The sequence below is a fragment of the Geotrypetes seraphini genome, chromosome 10 (assembly GCF_902459505.1).
Source record: "Geotrypetes seraphini chromosome 10, aGeoSer1.1, whole genome shotgun sequence".
NCBI lineage: Eukaryota > Metazoa > Chordata > Amphibia > Gymnophiona > Dermophiidae > Geotrypetes > Geotrypetes seraphini.
Window position 1 is genome coordinate 28,025,429 of NC_047093.1, and position 27,882 is coordinate 28,053,310.

At 45.4% G+C, this 27,882-nt stretch overlaps 1 protein-coding gene across 1 annotated transcript in view; it reads right to left on the reverse strand.

The window, feature by feature from the left end:
* Window positions 1-27,882, reverse strand: part of HID1 (HID1 domain containing) — an 87,115-nt gene that overhangs the window by 15,570 nt on the left and 43,663 nt on the right. The window contains exons 7-14 of the mRNA XM_033961768.1: window positions 19,007-19,229; window positions 17,441-17,497; window positions 17,138-17,278; window positions 15,028-15,118; window positions 14,164-14,315; window positions 7,668-7,746; window positions 7,073-7,237; window positions 4,194-4,421 (exon numbers count right to left, since the gene is read on the reverse strand). Coding sequence (XP_033817659.1) covers window positions 4,194-4,421; window positions 7,073-7,237; window positions 7,668-7,746; window positions 14,164-14,315; window positions 15,028-15,118; window positions 17,138-17,278; window positions 17,441-17,497; window positions 19,007-19,229 — 1,136 coding nt within the window. The remainder of the gene's footprint in view (window positions 1-4,193; window positions 4,422-7,072; window positions 7,238-7,667; window positions 7,747-14,163; window positions 14,316-15,027; window positions 15,119-17,137; window positions 17,279-17,440; window positions 17,498-19,006; window positions 19,230-27,882) is intronic.

Here is a 27,882-nt window from a genome sequence, read left to right on the forward strand (position 1 = left end):
GATAATCTCAGGCGCGTTGACTGCCACTTCACTCATTGAGCACAGTTCCCCAATGCTGAAAAGCTCCCCATTAAAAATCAACATCTTCCAATCAGAGTCCGAGCACTTCAACAATCTTCTCCTCCTCCCCCAGCCGGAATCACACACACAGCAGAAGTCTTGATATTCAGTTGTAATCAATTCCAACTTCACCATATAGAGCACTCTGATCTGTAAGAATCCCACAACACACTTTCCTCCTTCAACATTTCTGAACTTTAAAGACGATTCTTCATTCTCTGGCTAGAAGTCAGGCTAAGACCACCATACTAGAATATTACACCTGGACATACCATTAATCAATCCGCCACTGAGCAAATTCAGCAAATGAGGAAAGGCTTAAGAGGTTAGGGCTCTTCAGCTTGGAGATGAGAAGGCAGAGGGTAGACCTGATAAAGGCCTATAAAATCCTAAATGGCGTGGATGGGCAAGTGTAAATCGATTGCGTTCTCAGTCAAAAAGTACAAAGATCTAGGGGACTCTCTATGACGTTAAATAGTAATACTTTTTAAAACAAATACATATATCAACAAATCAATCTTTAAGGGTAAACTCCAAGATTCAAATTGGCGGATTTAAAATTGTTTGGAAGCATTGGATTATCGCAGGTATACGGACTTTAGATGATGTTATTTCAAATGGAAAACTGCTTGATTTTTCTCAGTTACAACATAAATTTGGTCTTAATAAATCACAAAGCTTTAAATGGTTGCAACTGAAGCAGGCTATTCAAGAGGGGTTCCCTGAATGGAAAAATCTTAATAATCAGTATAGTCTGGAATTCTTATGCTTTCAGGCGGATTTCTTGGGTCACCAAGCCGCACAGTGGTATAAATTGATATCTGGATATATGAATTAAAAACCAAGGACTGGTCTTAGAGACATTTGGAGCATTGAGATTAAGCATCAAATTTCTGCGTCTCAATGGCCACGAATCTGGTCTTGGAGAATGATATGTACAGTGTCTGCATCTATGAGACAAACTTGGTTCTTTTTGTTACATCTAGCTTTTTGGACCCCTGTTAGATTACAAAAATTAGTCTAGGTCTAATAGATGCTGGCATTGTAATCTGGAAGCGGGGACTTTGGACCATTTAATATTTTATTGTCCCTGTATCATGGCCTTTTGGAAATCAATTTGGTCTCAAATTAATTGTTTACTAGAAAACCATGTAGCTTTATCATATGATACAATTCTGTTCGGGATGTCAATGAGAGCAAAAAGTCAAATTTCATCAAGTAATAACAAGCTTTTGTTAATTATGACAGGAGTCGCCATACAACATATTACTAGCAATTGGAAAAATTATAATAGGCTTAACTACCGTACACATTTTGATGGAATTCGCTATGTCATATTTATAAAATGGAAAGAACAATTGCCATACAAAAAGGGAATTATAATAATTTAAAAAAGATTTGGGGGCCATTAACAAATTATTGTAATGAATAGACATCATTTTCCACTGAAAGTACATTTATACATAGGGGGAGGGGGGAGGAGTTCCTTTATTGGTCTTATTAATAGATAAGAATATAATATTTATATGATATTTGAATTAAATTACTTGTGGGAAGAGTGGGTGGGGAGGGAATAATTTTATGTATGTAAAATCATAATTGAATGAATTTCAAGTAATGTGTAAAAATTTCAAATGATGTATTATTGTGTACTTGATGTAAGATGAAAAATGAATAAAGAATTTGAAAAAAAACAAACAAAAAATAGGAGAAATATGTTTTCACTCTGGAACTCATTATCAGAGTAAGTATAAAAGCAGCTAATCTAGCCAAGTTGAAAAAGTTTGGACAAATTCCTAGAGGGAAACATTCAAAAATTGTTATTAAGGTAGACCAGGGAATGCCACTGCTTAAACCACAGAGGTAGATAACATGGAATTTTACACTTTGGGATTTCCGAGTCTTGCGGCTTTGGGGGATTCTACCAGGTACTTGTGACCTGGATTGGCCACTTTTAGAAACAGGATACTAGGCTAGATGGACTTCTAGTCTGATCCAGTATCACAATTCGTATGTTTTATGTTCTTAGCTCTATTTTGTTGTTAGATGCCATTGACGCATGTTCGAGTCCCAGTGACTTGATGATCATCATCGAGTTTTTGTGGCAGAATACAGAAGTAGATTGCCGGGCCTTTCTTCTGTGCTGTATATAAATTTTGATGATGTCACATCAAACGTGATTCTCCGCCTCCAACACTGCCCATCTGCTGCTGCCCAGACAGGTGGTACATTGCTATTCTGACATTTCTGCTGAAACCTGTCCGCCTTGGGAGGCCCTGATGGGAGTGAAACTACTGACGGCATAGCTTTCAGCTCCTCAGATGCACATAAGCCCCAGTGGCACAAGAAGCCCATGTATCAAGACTGGAGAGTTCTATTTTACTTACATACTAGTGTTTAAACCCGTTACATTAACGGGTGCTAGAATATATGTCTGTCTGTCTGTCTTTCTTTCTTTCTGTGTCTCTCCCTGCCCCTGTCTCTCTCTTCCTTTCTTTCCGTCTTTCTCCCTCCCGCTGTCTGCCCTTCTTTCTTTCTGGATCTCTCTCTGGCACCCTGTCTGTCTTTCTTTCTTTCTGTCTCTCTCCTTGCCCACTGTCTTTCTGTGTGTGTGTCTTTCGTTCTAATGCGCTGTTTGCCTGCCTGTCTTTCTGTCTCTCCATGGCCCCCTTCTGTCTCCCCTCACCCAAAGCAAACCAAGATTGCTCCCAGGCCCCCTTTCCCTCTCCGTTCCCTCCACTTCCCTGTGCAGCAGCAGCATTTCCCTACCACCCTTCCCTGTGCAGCAGCAGCATTTCCCACCCTTCCCTGTGCAGAAGCAGCATTTCCACCCCCCATACACACACTTCCCAGTGCAGCAGCAGCATTTCCCGGCCTTCCCTGTGCAGAAGCAGCATTCCCCCCCCCACACTGCCCTGTGCAGCAGCAGCAGCAGCATTTCCCACCCTTCCCTGTGCAGAAGCAGCATTTCCTCCCCCCACACACACTTCCCTGTGCAGCAGCAGCAGCATTTCTCGGCCTTCCCTGTGCAGAAGCAACATTCCCACCCCCCACCCCCACACACACACTTCCCTATGCTGCAATAGCATTTCTCAATCTTCCCTGTACAGAAGCAGCATTCCCCCCCCACACACACTTCCCTGTGTAGCAGCAGTATTTCCCAACTTTCCCTGTGCAGCAGCAGCAGCATTTCCCGGCTTTCCCTGTGCAGCAGCAGCATTTCCCGGCTTTCCCTGTGCAGCAGCATTTCCCGCGCTCCCTTCCCAGCCGCCGCGTTTAAATTCAGATAAAAGCGCTGCACCGCGCTACCGCTGGCTTCAGTGTCTTCTATCCACTGCGGCCAACCCTAGCGGAAACAGGAAGTAGTCAGAGAGGGCGGGCTGCAGTGGACAGAAGACGGCGAGGCCAGCAGTAGCGCGGTGCAGCGCTTTTCTCTGAATTTTAAATGCGGGTGAGCTGGGGAGAAGGAGGAGGCTTTAAAGTACAGTAGCTGGTTTTGGCGGTGAGTGAGGGCAGGAGGGGGGAGTCGCTGGCTGTGCTGTGTCTCTCTGTGTTCGAATTCGGCAGGAGGGACACAGCACTTGTCAGTGGCCACCGAGTCAGCAATCGGGGGGGCGAGGATGCAGCTCAGGAGACTGGGAAGGTGTTGGCGGGCGGCGGCGGCGGGGACCTCCTCCTGCAGGCGCTTGTGTCTCAGGGGTCCGGCTCATCCCGGCAGGGAGAGAGCTTGCCTGCGCTTCCTCCCAGCAGCAGTTGGTGAGTGAGGGCGGGAGGAGGGGAGTGGCCAGAATGTTCCCTGCCGCCGTGTTCTAAAATGGAACACGGCCACGGATCACACACCACAGCGGCAGGGAACACGCTGTTTTAACAGCGCATGCACCGGTAACCTTTTATTATATAGGATATATAGTTTACAGTTAATTTCCATTCAATACAAGTATACTGCTTTGCAGAAAGTAGCATCACAGTAGTTTACAATTATTATAATCTACAATGTAAAATAAGTATGGAGACGTAGCTAGGTAACAAAGGTAGGAGAAAAGTTACAATCTGTACATAGACACATACATACAAACTCAACTCCAGCTCAGCCACATCATACATTAAAGTGGGGAGGGGAGCCCATAGCCTACCTGGGGTAGCCACCAGGCTTGCCTTAAGAGTCCCTGGCTCAGCTGGAGCAGCAGGGCGAGAGCCTTCCATGGAAACACCATCCTGGGAGTTCGTTCGGGAGATGGGTTCTGGCAATTTCTTCTTTCGCTGCAGAGCTTTCTGAATGGAGGCCGAGTCTGTGGGCAAATTGGCCAACTGGTGAAAGACAGTCCTCTTCCGAATGATGGCATAAACCAGGCTGGAATTCCCTGCAGTTACAAGAAACACATCCATGAGAAACAACCATCCTGGTGGTACAGATTACACTGATTTTGTGTTAAATCAATAACAAACTTTACCAAGTGTCACTTCCTGTACATGAATGTTATTTCACGAACAGGGCACACCACGCCAGCCACCTTCTATGCTACATAAACCTTTCTTCCCCCATAGATGCAGGTTGGGCAAGAAGACTGGGTGAATAAGAGCCTATGGTCATTTTATGAAACTTTTCTCAGATGTAAAGCCAGCGTTACCCATGGGAAAAGCATTTTATAAAACTGCGTGACTTCTGTGCATCTTACTTTGTGCATCTGCCCAGGCATTCACAGAGTGTCCAGCAGAGCCAAAAGCCCAATTGTGATGTACAATACTGTCTTGCTGGAGTTCCCATTGATGCCCTCCCCTGCCCATTCTACTCTGAATTACCTTATATGGGTCACAGACCATGCAAGTCTACCCAGTACCGGGCTTTAGTTCTTTAATTTTTACCGTTCATTTTCAAATTAGAGAACCTCTGCTGGATAAACACAAAGGATCCCTAGTTGGATAATGAATGGTATAAGGAACTAAGACCGGTACTGGAATTTATATGAATTTATAATGTGTATAATTAATGAACAGACTGGATGGACCCTTCAGGTCCTTTATCTGCCATTTACTGTTACTATATATGGGTACAAGCATAGGACTATTTTTTCTAAAATGTGGGAGAAATTGTTCAAATAGCTGGATAGGACAATCAATGAATATCTAAAATCTCAGCTTTATTCATTTTCTTTAAAAATGTTTTTCTTTTTCTTCATACATACATAAAGTGCTTCAACATTGTAATCATTAGTGCGTGAGTGACGAACTTCAGTGGTTATTCAAAGAGCTTCTAAACATTTATTTATAGTTCATTTATAGTCTTTCTTTGACTTAAATTGGTTATAACCACTGAATAAAGGTGACCTTGTGCAAAAAGTGCTGTAGTGCTGTGCTTTAAACTCCTTCAGGTTACATTTACCCCCCAACTCGAGTTTCGAGAATTTCTTCATCAGGAGGGGTACTGTTAATCGGCTCTCTCTCATGGGGAGGACAAGCAATACCGGCTCATTTCACTACCTGTCCCCTCCTGACGAAGAAATTCTCGAAACTCGAGTTGGGGGGTAAATGTAACCTGAAGGAGATTAAAGCACAGCACTACAGCACTTTTTGCACAAGGTCACCTTTATTCAGTGGTTATAACCAATTTAAGTCAAAGAAAGACTATAAATGAACTATAAATAAATGTTTAGAAGCTCTTTGAATAACCACTGAAGTTCGTCACTCACGCACTAATGATTACAATGTTGAAGCACTTTATGTATGTATGAAGAAAAAGAAATAAATATATGAAAAATACGTGTTTGTAAAATCCAGTTATTAACAGGGAAACATACAGGCCATGTATACCAGAAACAAAGTCCTGAGAGGAGTCGGCTTCACTACCAACAAGTTGCAAGAAACATGGAGACAGTAGAAGATGGCTTTTTCCCCTGAAGTAGCCCTTGCCGGACGAAACAGAAAGTCTTTTCTGTCGGGATTATGAGTTGGAAGCCTTTGGTGAAAATCTCCTTTTTCCAGATGAGTGTATTTTGTCCACATTCTTTTTGACTGTATGCTTCATATCTCCAAGAGCTCTTGCACTAATTTAATCAAGCTGTAGCCCTTGCTAACTAATTGAGTTAAGTTTGGGATCCTGGCCTGTATTGCTATATACTGACGCTTATACATAAAAAAGATTTTGAAAAAAAGTGACCAAAACATGATTTTGTATGTATGAAAACGAATGAAATAGTGACTCATATATATGTTCACGGAGTTTTTTTATAAACCCGTGATGAGTGGAGGGCTGGGTACTTGTGTAGTCCCAACCTCCCTCAATTGAGGTTTATTTTTTCTCCGTTTCAATTTTTGGTTTACGTGCTGTCAGTTTTGTTTCTGGCATACATGGCCTGTATGTTTCCCTGCTAATAACTGGATTTTACAAACACATATTTTTCATATATTTATTAATTATTTGGACGTTTTGACCTTAATAAATTGCTTGAAGAAAAAGAAAAACATTTTTAAAGAAAATGAATAAAGCTGAGATTTTAGATATTCATTACAAGCATAGGACTACACACACAACTTTTTGGGGGGCACAGTTTTAAATAAAATTGAACCAACGTTGTAATAATCAGGTTTGGAATAAGTTGCCATTGGATTTACAACCATTAACTGGCTACCTTTGAGAAAAGGTTTCAAAACATCTCTCTTCCCTGCTAATCAGGTGACTATAGTACATCTCAGGTTGTAATGTAAGAAGGTTGGCAAGAGTGGGTGTTAGTCTTTTTGACTTTGACATGTATTGTGTTTTATTAAGATTTGTAAATGATTTTCAATAATTATGCTCAATGATTCTGAATCTTATGCTTAAGATGGTATCTAAAAACATATAATTAAATAAACAACTGACCTCAGGTTCTCTTGCTGCTGTTCAAGCCTATTACCTCATCCCCCAAAATGCATTTGATGAGTTATCAATGGGTCCATTCCCACCACAACCTATGTTCCAAAACAAGCCATCCTGGAGGGATGGAAGACAGACACAGATACAGCCAGGACCATTTACCATCAAACTGGTACTGGATGATGTTATTGAAGACCTCTAGGAGGAAGAAGACCAGATGATGGTTCTGGACAGCTGAGAAGAGGAACCAAGTAGTGGAAAAAGCCTCCAGCAGATGCAGGAGCTTGTTAGCAGCTACCATCGAGAGACTCTTCAGGTACGGAGAAACTGACATATAGACCAAAGTCAGAGAAAGAAAAAAGTGCATAAGACAGGAAGAATCACAAGGCTGGTTAATAACAAAATCTCCACAACCTTATGTCCAAAGAACAGGTATATGTCGCCACCTGCTGGATATATATATGCATTACCACCATTCCATTACCTGTTCTGACCTAACAAAATATTTCTATTCAATTCCTTAAATCAGTGATAATTAGAACTCCTTTTCTTTCCACTTTGTCTGTGACTTTTCCCTTCACCCACAAAAATTTTCTCGGAGAAGAATCCCTTTAAATAGCTCCCAACTAACTCAAACCAGAGTTTTCTTTCTGTTTCCATGTACAGCCACACAGGTCAAATATTTTCAATCTATGCAGCAGCAGCCCTTGGATCCCCAGTGCAGTCTCACTGCCCAATACTGTGTCCAGACCCTTACCATTCACTATGATGGTAAGCAGGCAATCAAAGAGGGGCTGTAACCGCTGATGTCCACTGGTTATGATCTTGTGGAAAACCTGAAACATCACCAAAACATCTATTACCTTGTGGCAACATCACCCTCTCAAACTCTGTAAAGGAAAGGCATCTAATCCCATATATTCTGCCTGCAGGTGCAATATCTGCACAGCAATGGCATCCATCAAATTTCTTCACTCAACGTGTAATTAAACTCTTGAATTTGTTGCCAGAAAATGTGGTAAAAGCAGTTAGCTTAGCAGTTTTGGATAATTTTTAGATAATTTCCTAAAGCCATTATTAAGATGGACTTGAGAAAATCCATTACTTATTTCTAAAGATAAGCAGCATAAAAAGCACAGTTACTTACCGTAACAGGTGTTATCCAGGGACAGCAGGCAGATATTCTCTACATGTGGGTTGATGCCACTGACGGAGCCCCCTAGTGGACATTTTCGCAAGCAGACTTGCTTGAAGACCTTCAAGCTTGCAATTGGACCGCGCATGTGCACGGGCCCCTCCCACCCGGTCTAGAGCATGCGTCTCCTCAGCGTGGCCTCAGTTCAGATAGCTAGCAAAGAAGCCAACCACGGGGAGGTGGGTGGGTTGCGAGAATATCTGCCTGCTGTCCCTGGATAACACCTGTTATGGTAAGTAACTGTGTTTTATCCCAGGACAAGCAGGCAGCATATTCTCTACATATGGGAGACCTCCAAGCTAACCAGAACGGGATGGAGGGAGAGTTGGCAATTCAGGAGAACATATTTTGCAAAACGGACTGGCCAAAATGGCCATCACGCCTGGAGAAAGTATCCAGACAGTAGTGCGAGGTAAACGTATGAACTGAGGACCAAGTGGCAGCTTTACAGATTTCCTCAAGTGAAGTCGAGCGGAGGAAAGCAACAGACGCCGCCATCACTCCGACCTTGTGGCCAGAGACTCGACCCAGGAGAGACCAACAAAAAGAGCGCAACAAAAAGAGATACAAGCGGCCAACCAGATAGAAATGGTCCACTTAGAAACAGAACGACCCAAGCGATTAGGTTTGAAAGAGATGAACAGCTGGGGAGCAGTACGATGAGGAGCAGTGCGCTTCAAATAGAAGGCCAGCGCACGCTTACAATCAAGAGAATGCAGAGCCACCTCTCCAGGGTGAGAATGGGGCTTTGGAAAAAACACAGGGAAAACAATGGATTGGATGACGTGAAACTCAGAAACAACCTTAGGCAAGAACTTAGGATGGGTACGGAGCACCACCTTATCATGATGGAAGACAGTGAAAGGAGGGTCCGCTACCAAGGTTTGAAGCGAACAGAAGCGACAGCAATAAGAAACACGACCTTCCAAGTAAGATATTTCAAGTGAGCACGCGCTAGCGGCTCGAACGGGGGTTTCATTAAGCAGGCAAGGACCACGTTAAGATCCCAAACCACAGGAGGAGGTTTAAGGGACGGATGAACATGGAAAAGGCCTTTCATGAAGCGGGAAAACACAGGATGAACAGAGATAGACTTCCCGTCAATCGGCTGATAAAAAGCAGCAATGGCACTAAGGTGGACTCGAACTGAGGAGGACTTGAGTCCAGCGCCAGACAAGTGTAACAGATAGTCAAGGACAGCAGATAAGGAGGCAGACAACGGCTCCTACTGTTGAGTAACACACTAGGAAGAGAAACGGGTCCACTTCTGATGGTAACATTGGCGAGTGGACTCCTTTTGAGATGCCTCCAGGACGTCCAGCACAGGCTGCGAGAACTGGAACGAGGGCATTAAGTCTCAAGGAACCAAGCCGTTAAGTGCAGAGACTGAAGGTTGGGATGAAGTAGAGAACCTCGACTCTGCGTAAGCAGAGAAGGAAAAACAGGCAGAAGAAGAGGCTCCCTGGAACTAAGTTGCAATAGAAGGGAGAACCACAGCTGTCGGGGCCACCGAGGAGCTATCAGGATCATGGTGGCACTCGTGGACTTGAGCCTGACGAGAGTCTTCAGAATCAGAGGGAATAGAGGGAACGCATACAAAAATAGGTTCGTCCAATCCAGCAGGAAAGCATCCGCCTCGTGTCTGAGTGGAGTGTAGGCCCTGGAGCAGAAGCGGGGCAACTTGTGATTGGGGGGGACGCGAACAGATCGACATCCGGAGTCCCCCAACAAATACCTGACACAGGGTTAAGGAATGGATGGACCATTCGTGAGGCTGCAGAAGATGACTCAACAACTTGTCCGCCAGACAATTGTGTTGGCCCTGTATATAGACCGCTCGAAGGAATATGTTGCGGCGGATGGCCCAATCCCAGAGCCGCCAGAACCTCCTGGCACAGGGACAGGGACCCCGTTCCCCCCTGTTTGTTGATATAATACATGGCGACCTGGTTGTCCATGCGGACCAACACCACTCTGTCGCGAAGCAGGTGACAAAAAACCTTCAGGGCGAGGAAGATCACTCGAAGCTCCAGCAGATTGAGGTGACAAAGTCGGTCGGCACTGAACCAAAGACCCTGAGAGCGAAGAACGTCCAGATGAGCCCCCCAAGCATAGGCCAACGAGTCCGTAGTCAGGACCTTCTGCGGAGGAGGAGCATGAAACAGAAAACCTCTGGAAAGATTGGAAAGAGAGCATCCCCAATGGAGAGACTACCTCAACAAAGGAGTCACGACAACGAGTCGAGAGACAGGGTCCTGATCCTGGTTCCATTGGGACGCTAGAGTCCATTGAGGAATACGGAGGTGAAGTCTGGCAAAAGGAGTCACATGAACCGTGGAGGCCATGTGACCTAGGAGGACCATCATGAGCCGAGCCAGGGCAAAGACAGATTGTCTACCCTCCGGCATAAGCGAACAAGGGCCTCCTGTCGAGGCCGAGGCAAGAAGGAGCGGAGACGAGCCATATCCAGGACCGCTCAGATGAATTCCAGAGACTGGGACGGACAGAGCTGAGCCTTGGGAAAATTCACCTTGAAGCCGAGGCTCTGAAGGAGCAAGATGATTTGATTTGTCACTCGCAGAACTTCATGGCGAGAAGACCTTTTGATCAACCAGTCGTCGAGGTAGGGAAACACCTGCAGGACGCAGAGATGCAGGGCTGCAGCAACCACCATTAGACATTTCGTGAAGACCCTCGGAGAGGCCACCAGGCCGAAGGGAAGAACACGATACTGGAGATGGAGATTCCCCACCGGTATCTCAGATACCGGCGAGAGGCTGAGTGTATCGGAATGTGCGTGTACGCCTCCTTGAGGTCCAGTGAGCACAGCCAGTCACCCTCGTCCAAGAGGGGGTACAAAGTAGGAAGGGTGAACATTCTGAACTGTTCTCCGACCAGAAACTTGCGCGGAGGTCCAGGATTGGATGCAGATCCCCCGTCTTCTTGGGTACCAGAAAGTATCGGGAATAAAATCCGGTGTTCCATTGGTCCGGGGGAACCTCCTCAACCGCCCAAAGGCGAAGAAGGGCCTGAGCTTCCTGCAAAAGGAGAGGCAGCTGAGACCAAGCAGAAGGTAACTCTCTTGGAGGCAGGTCCGGGGATACGTGACTGAAGTGAAGGGAGTACCCCTCCCAGATGATAGAAAGCACCCAACTGTTGGTGGTAAGACTTTCTAATGGGCATAGAAATGATGGAGATGACCCCCGATGGAGAGGGGGGAAGGCTCCAAGAGGAAGGGAGCCTGAAGGCTCGGACTGGAATTGTCAAAAAGATGGCCCAATCTTCGCCGGAGCCGGCAGCTGGGCCTTAGTTTGAAGTTGCTGCTGTTGTTGAGGCCGCTTCGGGGGAGGCCGAGAGAACGCAGGAGTAGATTTCTGTGGATACCTCCGGAGAGGAATTTTGTATTGCCGAGCCGGAGGGGTCTTCAGCTTAAGTCTCACCAAAGAGGCAAAGGACCGTTTGTGGTCCGAAAGGCGCTTGGTGGCCGCTTCGATAGACTCATCGAAGAGCTCATGACCCACACATGGGAGATTGACAAGACGATCCTGTAGATTCGGATCCATATCCACAAGACGGAGCCAAGCGAGACGACGCATGGCGACCGCAAAGGCCGTGACCCTCGAGGACAACTCGAAGGCGTCGTAGGTCGCCTGGAACATATAGAGGTGGAGCTGGAAGAGGGTCACCTCGAGGAGGCAAAACTCCCGACGCCGAGAATCCGGAACAAGCAGAGGGTGTCCACACAGAACCGGAGGTAGGACGTGAAGAGAAAGTTATAGTTGAGGACACAATTCGCCATCATTGAGTTTTGGTAAAGACGGCGACCAAACTTGTCCATCGTATGGCCCTCTCGGCCCGGAGGGACAGCAGCGTAAACCTTAGAGGGGTTGGACTTTTTCAAGGAAGGACTGATGAGAAAGCTGAGAACTCTCAAACCCCTTAACCGGAATCGTCCGGTAACGGGACTTCAACTTGGAGGGAATGGCCATGACCGCATAGGGGGTCTCCAGGTTCTGGAGAAAGGTTTGCTGGAGAACCTGGTGCAAAGGCAAGCGCAACGCCTCGCGGGGCGGATGATCAACACCCATCTCCTCCAGATATTCCTGGGTATAACGGGACTCAGACTGGAGGTCCAGTTTCAGGGCCCTACCCATGTCAGAGATGAAATGAGTAAAGGAGGAGTGTCGAGAAGAAGACTCATCCTCCTGAGGATACCCCGAGCAAGATCTGGGGGCAGCCGAGAAAGAGGGAGAAATTTCCCTCGAATAGTAAGCCGGGGCCTCGGAGTCCCGCGAATGGGAGACTGAAGAGGCTCTACTAAAGTGTCTGGGGGGCGTCGAGGAACGACCCCGTGCTAGGTGGGCCGGGGAAGACCCCGGGGTCCTAGGAAATAACTGGCGACGCCTCGGGGAAGACTAGGTAAAGGAAAAGTCCTCCACCAGTTTTGAAGAAGGCCCCATAGAGGCTGGTAGCTCGATGGGGAACACAACCCCGAGTCCAACTCGAGGACAAGCTTGTGTCTAGAAGGTTTCACGGTCGGAGACCTGCCCTGAAGGGGCGGAGAAGCCCGGGGCTTTTTAGGAGGGGCAAACTTCAACAAAGTAGCAGGGGAAAAATAACCCTCTGGTCTGTAACCCCAAAAAGGTACAGGTGACTTGGGGGATGAAGAATCACTCGAGGGAACCCGGCGAGTCTTGCAGGCAGGGCCTCGAGAAATGAGGGGACACTCAGGCTGGTCAGACCGAGACTGGGTCGAGACCGAGGTCAGAGGCGTCGAAGTCGGGACCAGTTGGCTCACCACCGAGGAAAGCTGTGTGGTAAGAATAGCCTTAAGCATGTCCTCGAACATAGGCACCAAGACCAAAAGTGGTTGGGTCTTAGGTGCAGGCGTGCACTCCTTTGGGGGGCGACCTCATGAAAGAGTATTCCCTACGTGAGGGGGCACGCTTAGAGTGATGTCTCGAAGATGCCAACGAAGCGGTACTGACATGAGACTCGGAGGTAGGCTTCTTTGCCGGCACACCTGAGGAGGAAAGAGGAAACTTACCCGAGGCCGGAGTAACAGGAGGGGCCGGGGACTTCGAGGCCGAAGCACCCAACGAGGGTGCCAAGGCCAAGCTCAAGGCCTGTCCCGCAGGATCCATGGGGCCAAAGAGTTAGAGAATCTTGCCCACCCTCCGACGAAGAGCCCGCGGTTGCAAGGTCACACAACGGGGGCACGACTCAGTGCGGTGCTCTGCACCCAGGCACTCTACACACCAACGATGAGGGTTGGTGATGGAGATAACCCTGGTTGCACTTAGTACAGTTTTTAAACCCGGAACGAGGCCAGGACATAAGAAAAAAAGACAGCCGCGGTCCCGCGAGGCCAGGCGGCCAGAGTAAGACTGGGAACCCAGTCAAAAAGGTATGAACCGAAAACAAATAAAAAGAAGAAAAAAAAAAAACCCCAGACGCGAGCACAGCGACTCAAAAGAAACTAACCAAACAAGCCGCGGTGCAAGAGGGACGATATCGCGTGAAGCAAGGGAGCAGTGCTTCTGGCTCCGCGGAAAACAGAGGACACGCTGAGGAGACGCATGCCCTAGACCGGATGGGAGGGGCACGCGCGCATGTGCGGGCCAATCGCAAGCTTGAAGATTTTCAAGCAAGTCTGCTTGCGAAAACTTCTGCTAGGGGGCTCTGTCGGTGGCGTCACCCCACCTATAGAGAATATGCTGCCTGCTTGTCCTGGGATAATGTGTTTTATCCTTTTGGGATCTTTCCAGCTACTTATGACCTGGATTGGTCACTGTTGGAAATGGGATACTGGCTTAATGGACCTTTGGTCTATCCCAGTATGGCAACATTTATGCTCTGAAACAGAGAGACAGAGCAAGTGTTTTCCCAGAAAGCATACAGAATCCAGACTCATAAGACTGGCATACCTCCAGAGTGTGTGTGCACAACCTAAGCTCACAGCAAGGAAAAAAATCAGTACAATGCTCTCCTCCCCCTTTTGGGAGCACAGAACCTATACTTGCATGATTCATGGTAAACATAAAGAGCCTGAACTCACCACAATGAGAAGATCGGCATGTGTTCCTGTAAACACAGGAATGTCCATCGGCACTCTGACAGAATATGGTTTGTTCAGTCGCACCCCGAAGTTGCGCTCCCCGCTAAGTAGCAGGAGGATGAAAACCCCGATATGCATGAGACCCACTCGGGCTGTGGAAACAAAAAAGTATAAAAGTGGGAGAGAGTGGCGCAGTGGTTAATGCTACAGCCTCAGCACCCTGAGGTTGTGGGTTCAAACCCACGCTGCTCCTTGTGACCCTGGGCAAGTCACTTAATCCCCTCATTGCTCCAGGTACATTAGATAGATTGTGAGCCCGCTGGGACAGAGAGGGAAAACTGCTTGAGTACCTGAATAAAATGCATGTAAACCGTTCTGAGCTCCCCTGGGAGAACGGTATAAAAAATTAAAATAAATAAAAAAATAAAACAAGAGAGGAGAAGTCTTACAGCTATTGATTAAAGAAAAGAGATCTATGAAGTGAGTGAAAAAGACAAGCTGAATACAGGAAGTAAGAGATGGCAGGGAAGAATTTCCTTAGTAGCATTAAGTAACATGCTTTCACCATGTCCATGAATGATATTTCACTGCAAACAAAGAGTGCTATATTCACTCCAAACAGAAAATCTTACTAATAGCTGCTGGAAAGCACTGTTGTTCCAGGGCAACATCAGTGGCAGACAGCTCCACAGCAAACAAAGAAATTATCCCAGGTCTTATATTAAAGTCTCCAGCAAGCCAGCAAATCTTGTGTCTAAAACTGGCAAAACAGCAACAATGGAACATTCCTTACCCTGAGGCCCAGCCCTACTGTGCTGGAGACTCAACAAGAGACATTTTCTTCAACCAAAATCCTGAACTCACACTGATCTGCTCGGGCGTCGTTCAGAAAGAAGAGAATGGGAACCAAGATATCCAGCACGTCGCTGCTCTTCAGAACAAAGAAGAGGAATTTCTAAAAGAGATTAAGAAAGAGGTCAGAAAGCTCTGCAGAGCAGTAACAGGTAATTCTGAAGAGTCAGCAATGCCAAGCATGTATCACGGCACCTTTAGCACATATATACTACCAGCTATCTTTAGAAAGTATGATGTGAAAGCCCATGCTCATTTCTAGCCATTGAGGGGGGGGGGAGAGGGAGGAGTTCAACCAGATCATTCTATCAGGGTAGAAGATTTGGAAAATCATTCTGCTCAAGTAACAATTCATTTATATACCATGACTACCTTGCAGTTCAGTGCGGTTTACAATTCTAAAGTACTGCACATTCACAGTGAATTACAATTCAGCTATTTTAAAAATTTATCAAAAAGATACGTTTTTTAAAATCAGTTTCTTGAAGATTAGATAAGTATCAGATCTTAGAATCAGCAAGTCAAAACTAACATCCTCTCAGGTGATACTTTCTCTATCTCTGAACTGAGGCTTGACCAAGTCACTCCTAATCCTCATCTTCGTGTCATTTATTTATTTATTCAATTTTCTATACCGTTCTCCCAGGGGAGCTCAGAATGGTTTACATGAATTTATTCAGGTGCTCAAGCATTTTCCCCTGTCTTTCCTGGTGGGCTCACAATCTATCTAATGTACCTGGGGATAGAATGACTTGACCAGTGTCACAGGGAGCACTGTGGGTTTGAACCTACAACCTCAGGGTGCTGAGGCTGCAGCTTTAACCACTGCGCCATACTCTTCCTTGGAAAGTGTCACTCATCATCTCTCTTCAGGGCCTTGGGTGCAGCCCTCTTGCACCATTGAAATTTTTCAGCACCCCAGGACACCTGCTCTTAAGGTCAGCCAGGGCTGGAGAGCCAGAATATGATGGTGATCCAGTTGTTGCACAATGGCCAGAAAGTTTTGGGGTACAACCCCAACTGGGCTGAAGCAGGATGGGAGGGGTTATATATGGGAGAGGGGGGTATAAATTTCTGGGCAAATGGAACTAAATCCTTTCCCTGGCTCCAGCTAAGCAGCAAGTACAAAAAAGCCGGAGGAAACTGCTGGGTCAAAAAATGTGGAGGTGCTGGAACCTTTCAAGTGAGCCAAATGTAATGAGTTGGGCTGCTAAGAAAGAGCACCGCTTCCAAAGTTATCACTCCCAACTCAGTTCTGGGAGACCCAAGACAGTTGGATTTTCAAGGACATCCAAAATGAATACGCAAGAGAGATCTGCATACCTGCATCCACTGTATGCAAATTTATAGCATGAATATACTTTGCAAATATTCTGAAAACCCAGCTGCCTAAGGGGGCCACCAGGACAATTTGTAAAACTCAGGTCTAAAGTACTTGGTTTTGCCTGGGGCCAATATGGCAAGAAAACATTTTAGCCAAGCAACTTTTGAATGTGGATCTTGGAAACCAAGCTCAAGGCTACAGGTTGAGATTGTAGGGCAGGACTCCATCTCATATCACAAATCATCCTACCACTGGTCCTCGGCAGGTCACCAGAGGAGTCTCAAACCTCCACTGGAGGCCGAGACCAATCCTGTATCGGTGTTTAAATCCTGACTTCTTTTATTAACTCTAAAAAGCCAATGTAGCATCAGTGTGTATGGCTCCCTCTTCTCTTTCCTACCACACTGAAATGTTGGTAATAACCACCTTCTGTTCAGGCATATATTTAAAGCACATAAGTACCACCCCAGTTAATAGAATCTCTCAAACTTCCCATGCTCCTCCCTCTTCACCCCTTCCTTATGAAATGTAGAAAAAAATATATAAATAGGACATGTGAGCTTTGTGACTTGCCAAAATCATCACAAAGACTTCATTGTTATTTTTTTTTTTGCTGACTGTCCAGCTCTTCTTGTTGTAAACCGCCTCGAACTACTATGGCTTTGGCGGTATATAAAAAATAAAATTATTATTTTACCCCTTCCAATGTCCAGCACATCCCTTTCCTTTGTCCTATTCTACCTTCTGACATGTTCCTCTGTCCATCCCCTCTCAAAAGATCCTTCAATAAATCTTTACCTTGTTGAAGTCACAAAGTTTCCAGAAGAGAACCAGCAGTTCCTGATGGAACTGTATCTTCTTGCTGGAGTTTGGAAGGTAGGTTTGAATGAGTGGGTTTGATAATAAGCGAGCAATCCCCTTCAGAATAAACTGGAAATCCTGAGGACAGAAAGGAGCAAGATGTAATGAGCCAAAACCTACAAGCAACCTTGCAAACTTGTCAAAGGTTAACACGCCCCAGAGCTCTGCCACCCCCCCCTCCACACGATCAATTAATTGATCATTTCCCTTGTAGAAAAGCTCGGGAAGGGCTGCTCTTACCTCCTCCCGATGAATCCGAGACAGGTAGTTTACAAACAGGTTTTCTGGTCCTGGAGGCTGGTGGACAGGAAAGAGAGATCTAATCAGAAAACAGATTATTTTCATTGAATTTGTTTTATACAGAATATTCACAAAGCAGTGGAATATAGAGGGGAGGTAGTATTCTTTATGGTGAAAATCTGTTGTTCCCGTTTATTTTTAATGCCTATTTTGGGGAGATTTTTAGAATTTTACTCCCTCTTCTAAGAAACCGCACTAGCGGTTTTTAGCGCAGAGAGCCTTGCTGAATGGCCCGCGCTGCTCCCGACGCTCATTGAGTTCCTATGAGCGTCAGGAGCAGCACAGGCCATTCAGCATGGCTCTCTGTGCTAAAAAAACGCTAACGCGGTTTCGTAGAAGAGGGGGTTAATCTCTTTATAATTTTCCTTTCATTTTTACCACCTCCCCTTTTACGAAGTTGCGTTAGGCTTTTATATCGCCAGCCGTGGCAGTATTAGCTCCAACGCTCATAGAAATTCTAACAGCCTTTGAGCTAATACCGCCTCAGCTGGTGATAAAAAAAATAAAAGCCTACCGCATCATTGTAAAAAAAGCCCTTAATTTTTGTTGTTGTTTTCCCTAAAAAAATAAATATATAAATATATTTATTTTAGCTGCTGACCACTGTTCTTTGCTCTAAGTTTAGACCGTAGTTCATTTCTCCACAATAAAATCAACACAAAATTGTTTACAAAAATTGGATTGCTCTAAGTCTAATAGATGTTGGCATTGTCATTTTGAAGCTGAAACTTTAGATCATTTATTGTTTTATTGTCCATTCATTAAGGCTTTTTGGGTGTCTATTTGGGATCAAATAAATTGTTTGTTAGAGAACCATGTAGCATTGTCATATGACACAATTTTATTTGGCATAACTATGAGAGCTAAATGTCAAATATCTGCTAATAATAACAAGCTTTTATTGATATTAACAGGAGTTGCCATCCAACAAACAACAAATAATTGGAAGGACTGTAGAAGACTGAATTATTGTTTTTGGTGGTCTTCAGTTTGTCATGTGTATAAAATGGAAAGAGCGTTGGCTGTTCAAAAAGATTATTATAATAAATTTAAGGATGTGTGGGGACCTTTATTAAATTATAGTAATGAATAAGTTACACTTTTCCCAATCTTAATACATATGTGGATTTGGGGGGAGGGGATTTCTTGTTTTTCCATTAAGAATATATAGATGATTGTCGTAAGATATTATTTTCATGTGGTATATATTAGTTGTATATGAATTTGGGAGGGGGTGGGGGTTAAATCTTCTTGGTGTATGATATTGAAAATTTTTCAAGTGATGTTGTATTATATTTGGTTGATATTTACTGTACACTTGATGTAAGTTTAAAAATGAATAAAGAAATTAAAAAAAAAAAAAACACAACACAAAATATAAATCATCATATGACAAGACAAATTCAAACAGAATAAATGTGCAAATAATATACAAAAAGCCAGCCAGACAGTCTATATAGCTTTGTCCTGCTCTAGGTAGGCCGTTTTGAAAAACAAGGCCCTTACATCGGTATCATCCATGGCAGTGCTGGTGGTAGTGCCGTCCACGGTGGAACTAACGCTGGAAGATGCGTCATAGTCCAAAGTGACAATCAGCACCTGGGCCGCCTCTTCAACCAAGGGCTCACGGTAGTCAGAGAAGAGCAGATGGTTATAGGGAATCCCATAGCCCACAGGATCGTAGGCACAGACAACATTCAAGAGCGAGGTGAAGAGAGGGAGTGCATGCCTGTAACGGAAAGAAAGCAGCGTGATCAACAGGACAAAGACAGCTGAGAAGGGATACGACAGTGGGCTCAGTAGCATAGCGAGGGTGAGTGGTGCCCCTCCCCCCCATTCCCCCGTACCTTTTTTAATTTTTCAGGCGTGAACATCATCACAAACTTACTGCTTGCTCTATGTCAGCTATCCCTCTGATATCACTTCCTAGGCGCGAGGCCCGGAAGTGACGTCAGAGAGAGGCGACACAGACGTGAGCAGCAAGTTCGTAATTCCGCTCGCGCAGGGAAAATTAAAGAGATACAAGGGGAATAGGGGCTGTCTTAGCACAAACAGCGCAGAACAAATAGCAGGGCGTGGAAGACCTTTCTAAGTCTGGACAGAGTGTGTTATAAGTGAACATAATACTACTTGTACACCTTAAAAATTTATTGCCTGCTGTTTTGCCTTTGTTGGTTTGTGGTTCTTTATTGTTAATAAAAAAAGATTTAAACATAATAAATCCATATCAGGATAATTAACAAAACGATCAAGAAATTATATATAGAGAAGAGCATAATATGCTATTTATGTAATTTGCTGGTTAAACTGGTTAGGGAAACTTAGGGCTCCTTTTACAAAGGTGCGCTAGTGGTTTTAGCGTACGCACCGGATTAATGCATGCTAGCCAAAAATCTACCACCTGCTCAAAAGGAGGCGGTAGCAGCTAGTGCTCGCTATTCCGCACATTAAGGCCTTAACGCGCCTTCATAAAAGGAGCCCTAAATATATAACACAATTATAAGTGCTCTTTCTCTATCTCCTCTCTCTGTTCAGTCTTTATTTGAAACACATTTCAGTTCCCGCTTCAAAGCCAGGTCTCTGGTGCTCTTTGTCCAGACTGCCATGCCCAGGGGAATAAGAGAAACCTCATGGCTTAATTAATACCTGATGGCTCTTAGACTGGTAGTTGGGTGGGGGGAGGATATTTGATTTCCCATTCTTGAGCTCAGAAGAAAGATGATCTAGCACAGTGGTTTCCAACCCTGTCCTGGAGGACCACCAGGCCTATCGGGTTTTCAGGCTAGCCCTAATGAATATTCATGGAGCTGATTTGCATGCCTGTCACTTCCATTATATGCAAATCTCTCTCATGCATATTCATTAGGGCTAGCCTGAAAACCCGATTGGCCTGGTGGTCCTCCAGGACAGGGATGGGAACCACTAATCTAGCATTTCATTATTTGGTAGAGAAAGGGAGCTTGTATATCTTAACTATATTTTAATAAGAATGATCTTATAAGTATATGTATGTATGTGTGTACCCTGGATCCAGGAGAGAATGTGAGAATGGGAAGTGTGATTATATTTAACTTAAAAACTTATGTTTATAAAGATTTAGATTTTGGACAACCCAGAGACAACATATGGAAATTGACTTACCTGACCTTTAAGCTAGGTTACCATGGAAACTCTCTTAAGTCTGTGACACTCCAAGAGGCCTGCTTGCCTTCCTAGATGCAAAGGGGGGGCCTTTTGAGCCCAGTATAGAAGAACATTAGATATTCTCATTAAGGGGGCCGTGTGGGGCTTTCTTTAGTGTCTGTGAAGCTATCAGCTTTTCCAGCATGAGTAAAAATTAGTCAAACATAGAAGATGATGGCAGATAAGGGCCATAGCCCATCAGGTCTGCCCACTCTACTGACCCACCCCCAAGTCTACTATCCTAGGGATCCCACTCCTGGTGACAGGTTCCCTTGGCTTAACCCTCTAAGGGATTCCACATGGGCATCCCATTTGCTCTTAAATTCTTGCACACTGTTTGCCTCGATCACCTGCACCGGGAGCTCGTTCCAAGGATCAACCACTCTCTCGGTGAAGAAATATTTCCTGGTGTCGCCATGAAATTTCCCGCCCCTGAGTTTGAGCAGATGCCCTCTTGTGGCTGAGGGTCCTTTGAGAAAGAGAATCTCTTCTTTCATCTCGATACGGCCAGTAATATACTTAAACGTCTCGATCATGTCTCCTCTCTCTCTACATTCCTCGAGTGAGTACAGCTGCAAATTTTTCAGCCTTTCCTCGAACGATAGATCCTTGAGCCCCAAGACCATCCTGATGGCCATCCGTTGCACCGACTCTACTCTCAGCACATCTTTTCGGTAGTGTGGCCTCCAAAATTGCACACAATATTCCAAATGAGGTTTCACCATGGTTCTGTATAATGGCATTATGACTTCAGGCTGTCATTATACAGAACCAATGATTCATTCTCTAAGGCTATAAGAAGGGTGCTAGTTAAAGATACATTTTTTGTTTAAGGCTACAATTTTTGTTTACCTACAATAAAAAAGTTTTGTATTTCTTTGATAAAATTTTAATCTAAGTGGAATTGGGGAGTTCTTTTGAAATAAATACATTGTGATTAACATTTTGTGTAAATTACTGTAAACAAATAACTGTTATATCTTGTAAACCTTTTATTTAAGCCTGTTCCCTGTAAAAAAAGCCAAATGTCTGTGAGTGAGAGCCATTCCCCTACCATATGTGAAATGCTTTATATGGTAGGAGGAATATTTTAATCAATCATGAGAAGGTAGGGATAAATGTATATAAGTGATGGAGTTCATACGGCAAATTGGAATTCCTCCCTTCAGCAAGATGGCATTACTCTGCTGTAAAAAGATGAATTGCCATTGTACAAATCATAATTATTTATGAGCCTTGTAAGATTATTCTGTTATGAAATAACTTTTGAATAAATTTAAATGTTTCATTGGCAATAGCGTATTTGTACAATTACTAAATAACGGGGACTACCTGTTCAGACAGGGAAAGGAAGGGGGCGCACACATACACAGCAGGGGGGGTCAGGAAGTTGCAGGGGGAGGGGCAGAGAGGACAGGTGCTTGTGCCCCTTACAAAGACTGTGCCCAAGGCAGATCCGCCCCCTTTAATATGCTACTGAGTGGACTACAAAATTCTGCGTGGTGTAGAATAGACAAACATGAATTATTTATTCTTCCAAAAGTACTAAGACTAGGGCATAGGCAGCAGAATGCCGTTTTGTTTGGAGGGGACCAAAAGCTAAGCCCTAGCCAGCAGAATCCTGCAGCACAGTCTCTCACTAGCTCCTAACTCCCCCACCCACCTCCTCCCGGTGCTGTACTTTTAAATCTTTGGGCAGCCGCCACGCAGCATCAACGTACAGGCCTGCCCCCAGAAGTAGAATGAAGGGTTCTGGGACAGGCCTGCTCATTGACACTGAGCGGTGGCTGCCCAAAGATTTAAAAATATAGCACTGAGATGGGGATAGGTGAGCGGGAACTGACCCGATCGGTGACTGCTAATCTTTGGGGAGGCGATGGCTGCATCACCTCCCCTGTTCCAACGGCCATGGACTAGGGGACACTGAATGAAGTTACATGGTAATGCTTTTAAAACAAACAGGAGGAAATTATTTTTACTCAAATAGTTAAGCTCTGGAACTCGTTACCAGAGGCTGTGGTAATAGTGGTTAGAATATTTAGGTTTAAATATTCCAGTATGGCTGCCATCAGCTTTTTCATTTTTATAGCCTATAACTATTTCTTTCTGTGAATCTGTTCCTTTTTTGTATCAAATTCATTTTATAGTCACGGCAACAAAATCTTCAAAATATGAGAGCTCACCTTCAATGCAATCAACCTCAAAAAGATCAGAAAAGGAGCCTTAGCTTAAAGATCTGATGCAGCAAAACCTACATACTGCCGACATTAAATCTGAACTCAAATCTGTGTCTTTACTGCTCAAGGTCTGGAGCACGGCTGGAAGTACTTGAGGAGCGCATGACTGCTCACCGATGGCTGTAGCTAGTCTTCGTTTACATAAATGGATCTTCTGAACAGCACTATTGAATCTCTTGAAAATTGTTTAAGGAGAAACAATTTGCGACTTCTGGGATTGCCTGAACTGATTGAGGGTAAAGATTGGGTCTTTTTTTTTTTTTTTTGCAATCTTTTATCCCTCAGTTGCTGGGAAGTACATTTGATCAGCTGCTGGTCATAGAACATGCTCACAGGATTCCTAGTGGGCCTGCAAACCAGCCAAAAATATCTGTTGGTTATTGTTATTATTATTTTTTCCCACTGTACAGCAAGCTATGACTGTTTTGCAAATGGCTCGTTTGAAAAAAATCTCTAATTCATAAAAACAGTAAACTATTTTTTTTTTACACCTGACCTTGCTAAATAGACTGTATGTTACAACATTTTATTGAAGGAAACAAGTAAATATACAATAATATAAAACAAATAGATATGTATTACAATTAAATTCACAATTATTATATTTCCATACATATTTCTATCATTCCTCCCAAATATATATCCATATGACCTATTTCAAACCCCCCTAAACCCCTCTATTCCCTTTCCCCATCCCCCTTCCCTACCCCCATTCTTTTTATTTTATTTTCAATTTATTACATTGTAACCAATTCCATCTTACACATACATCCCCCAGTTCCCACCCCCCCACCGAATGGAAGGTGATCCAAAATACCAGGTATTAGAATGCAATGAATGTTTCCAAAGCTTCAATGTAAAACATTAATAATCATACTTCGTGCTCTAGATGAAAGATTTTGAATATAAGGGTTCTAAATTTTCAAAAAGAGATGAATTCGTCTAGGAAATCTATGAACCTCCCAAACCTCAAATAACAAACGATGGAATTGATTCATCCAATGCCAAAAACTAGGAGGATCTTTCTGTAAATACATTTATGACCAATCATACATACCTTTTGAAATAAAATGCATCTCCCTTGTCCATATACCCAACAAGCAGCAGCTTTACCAAATAATACTCCTTTGGAGAGTCCACTAATGAACTATCCCATAATGAACCCAAATATAATAGACTGTAAAACGTCAACATAGTTTCCCGCATTTATGTTCAAAATTTAAGGCTCTCGGGGCCAAATTTGGTCTATTATATCCTGCTAGGATGAGAGTTACATACAAGGAATGCTCAGCCCAACCAATCAACTTCCTAAATTCTGAGCGTTATTTTGCTATTGTAGCTGAAAAGAGTGTTCTCTTATTTTGTCAAGTGACAATTTAAATTTAACACCTCATAATTGACACTAATTGCACCAATTAAATGTTACACGTACAACTTGGAAAGCACAACTCTATGAAAAATATGAGCCATTCTAGTGTGTGAATTTGAAAAGGGGACACAGCCAGGGGAGGGGCCTGGGCGGATAGCACAGTTACTTACCATAACAGGTGTTATCCAGGGACAGCAGGCAGATATTCTCTACATGTGGGTGACGTCACCGACGGAGCCCAATAGCAGACGTTTTCGCAAGCAGAATTGCTTGAAGACATTCAAGCTTGCGATTGGCCCGCGCATGTGTGCATGCCCCTACCGCCTGACCTAGGACATGCGTCTCCTCAGCGTGGCCTCAGTTCAGATAGCTACCAAAGAAGCCAACCACAGGGAAGTGGGTGGGTTGCGAGAATATCTGCCTGCTGTCCCTGGATAACATCTGTTACGGTAAATAACTGTGCTTTATCCCAGGACAAGCAGGCAGTATATTCTCTGCATGTGGGAGACCTCCAAGCTAACCAGCATGAGATGGAGGAAGAATTGGCAATTTAGGAGAACAGATTTTGCAAAACGGACTGGCCAAAATGGCCGTCACGCCTGGAGAAAGCATCCAGACAGTAGTGCGAGGTAAACGTATGAACCGAGGACCAAGTGGCAGCCTTACAGATTTCCTCAATCAGAGTCAAGAGGAGGAAAGCAACAGATGCCGCCATCGCTCTGACCTTGTGGCCTGTGACTCGACCCGGCCTGAGCGTAACAGAAAGAGATACAAATGGTCAACCAGTTAGAAATGGTCCGCTTAGAAACAGAGCGACCCAAGCAATTAGGATCGAAGGAGAGGAACAGCTGGGGAGCAGAACAGTGAGGAGCGATGCGCTTCAAGTAGAAGGCCAGCGCACGCTTACAATAATGAGAATGCAGAGCCGCTTCTCCAGGATGAGAATGGGGCTTCGGGAAAAACACAGGAAGAACAATGGATTGGTTGATGTGAAACTCAGAAACAATCATAGGCAAGAACTTAGGATGGGTACGGAGCACCACCTTATCATGATGGAAGACAGTGAAGGGTGGGTCCGCCACCAAGGCTTGAAGCTCACTGACCCAACGGGCAGAAGTGAGAGCAATAAGAAACACAACTTTCCAAGTAAGATACTTCAAGTGAGCCCACGCTAGCGAGCAAGGACCATGTTAAAATCCCAAACCACAGGAGGAGGTTTAAGGGACAGATGAAAGTGGAAAAGGCCTTTCATGAAGCGGGAAACCACAGGATGAACAGAGATAGGCTTCCTGTCAATCGGCAGATGAAAAGCAGCAATGGAACTAAGGTGGACTCGAACCGAAGAGGACTCGAGTCCAGCACCAGACAAGTGTAACAGATAATCCAGGACAGCAGATAAGGAGGCAGATAGTGGCTCCAGCTGCCGAGTAGCACACCAGGAAGAAAAGCGGGTCCACTTCTGATGGTAACATTGGCGAGTGGACTCCTTCCAAGACGCCTCCAGGACATCCAGCACAGGCTGTGAAACTGGAACGAGGGCATTAAGTCTTGAGGAACCAAACCGTTAAGTGCAGAGATTGAAGGTTGGGATGAAGTAGAGAACCTCAACTCTGCGTAAGCAGAGAAAGAAAAACAGGCAGAAGAGGCTCCCTGGAACTGAGTTGCAACAGAAGGGAGAACCACGGCTGTTGGGGCCACCGAGGAGCTATCAGAATTATGGTGGCACTCGTGGACTTGAGCCTGATGAGAACCTTCAGAATCAGAGAGAATGGAGGGAACGCATACAGAAACAGGTTCGTCCAGTCCAGCAGAAAAGCATCCACCTCGAGCCTGAGAGGGGTGTAAACCCTGGAGCAGAAGCAGGGCAACTTGTGATTGAGGGGCGACGCAAACAGATCGACGTCCAGAGTCCCCCAACGAGCAAACACTTGGCGCAGGATCAAGGAATGGATGGACCACTTGTGAGGCTGCAAAAGACGACTCAACTTGTCTGCCAGACAATTGTGATGGCCCTGAATGCAGACCGCTCGAAGGAATATGTTGCAGTGGATGGCCCAATCCCAGAGCCGCATCGCCTCTTGGCACAGGGACAGGGACCCCGTGCTCCCTTGTTTGTTGATATAATACATGGCGAGCTGGTTGTCCATGCGGATCAGCACCACTCGGTCGCGAAGCAGGTGACAAAAAGCCTTCAGGGCGTGGAAAATCGCTCAAAACTCCAGCAGATTGATGCGACAAAGGCGGTTGGCAAGGGACCAAAGACCTTGAGTGCGAAGACCGTCCAGATGAGCCCAAGCATAGGTCGCCGAGTCCATCGTGAGGATTTTCTGCGGAGGAGGAGCATGAAACAGAAAACCTCTGGAAAGATTGGAAGAGAGCATCCACCAATGGAGAGATTCTTCAACAAAGGAGTCATGACAATGAGTCGAGAGACAGGATCCCGATCCTGGTTCCATTGGGATGTAAGAGTCCATTGAGGAATACGGAGGTGAAGTCTGGCAAAAGGAGTCACATGAACCGGGGAGGCCATGTGTCCTAGTAAGACTATCAAGAACCAAGCCGGGGCCGAGGACAGATGGGCCATCCTCTGGCATAAGCGAACAAGAGCCTCTTGACGAGGTCGAGGCAAGAGGGAGCAGAGATGAACCGTATTCAGGACCGCTCCGATGAACTCTAGAGACTGGGACGGACAGAGGTGGGACTTGGGGAAATTCACCTCGAAGCCGAGACTCTGAAGGAGCAAGATGGTCTGATTCATCGCTCGCAGAACTTCATGGCGCGAGGACGCTTTGATCAACCAGTCGTCGAGGTAGGGAAACACCTGCAGGTGGTGGAGACGCAGGGCCGCAGCTACCACAACTAGACATTTCGTGAAAACTCTGAGAGGCCGCAAGGCCGAAGGGAAGAACACGATATTGGAGGTGGAGATCCCCCACCCAGAATCTCAGATACCGGCGAGAGGCCGGGTGTATCGGAATGTGCGTGTACGCCTCCATGAGGTCTAGTGACCACAGCCAGTCCCCCTCATCCAAGAGGGGGTACAAGGTCGGAAGGGTGAGCATTCGGAACCGTTCCCTGACCAGAAACTTATTCAGAGCACGGAGGTCCAGGATCGGACGCAGATCCCCCGTCTTCTTGGGTACTAGAAAGTACCGGGAATAAAATCCGGTATTCCACTGGTATTCCACTGGTCGAGGAATCTCCTCGACCGCCCGAAGGCAAAGAAGGGCCTGAGCTTCCTGCAGAAGGAGAGGCAACCGAGACCAGGCAGAAGGAAACTCTCTTGGAGGAAGGTCCGGGGGCACGTGACTGAAGTGAAGGGAGTACCCCTCCCAGATGATGGAAAGTACCCAACTGTTGGTGGTCAGACTTTCCCACTGGGTATAGAAATGATGGAGATGACCCCCAATGGGAAGGGGGTAAGGCTCCAGGAGGAAGGGAGCCCGAAGGCTCAGACTGGAATTGTCAAAAAGACGGCCCAGACTTCGCAGGAGCTGGCGGCTGGGCCTTAGCTTGTCGCTACTGCTGTTGTTGCGGCCGCTTCGAAGGAGGCCTAGAGAACGCAGGAGTAGTTTTCTGCGGATACCTCCAGA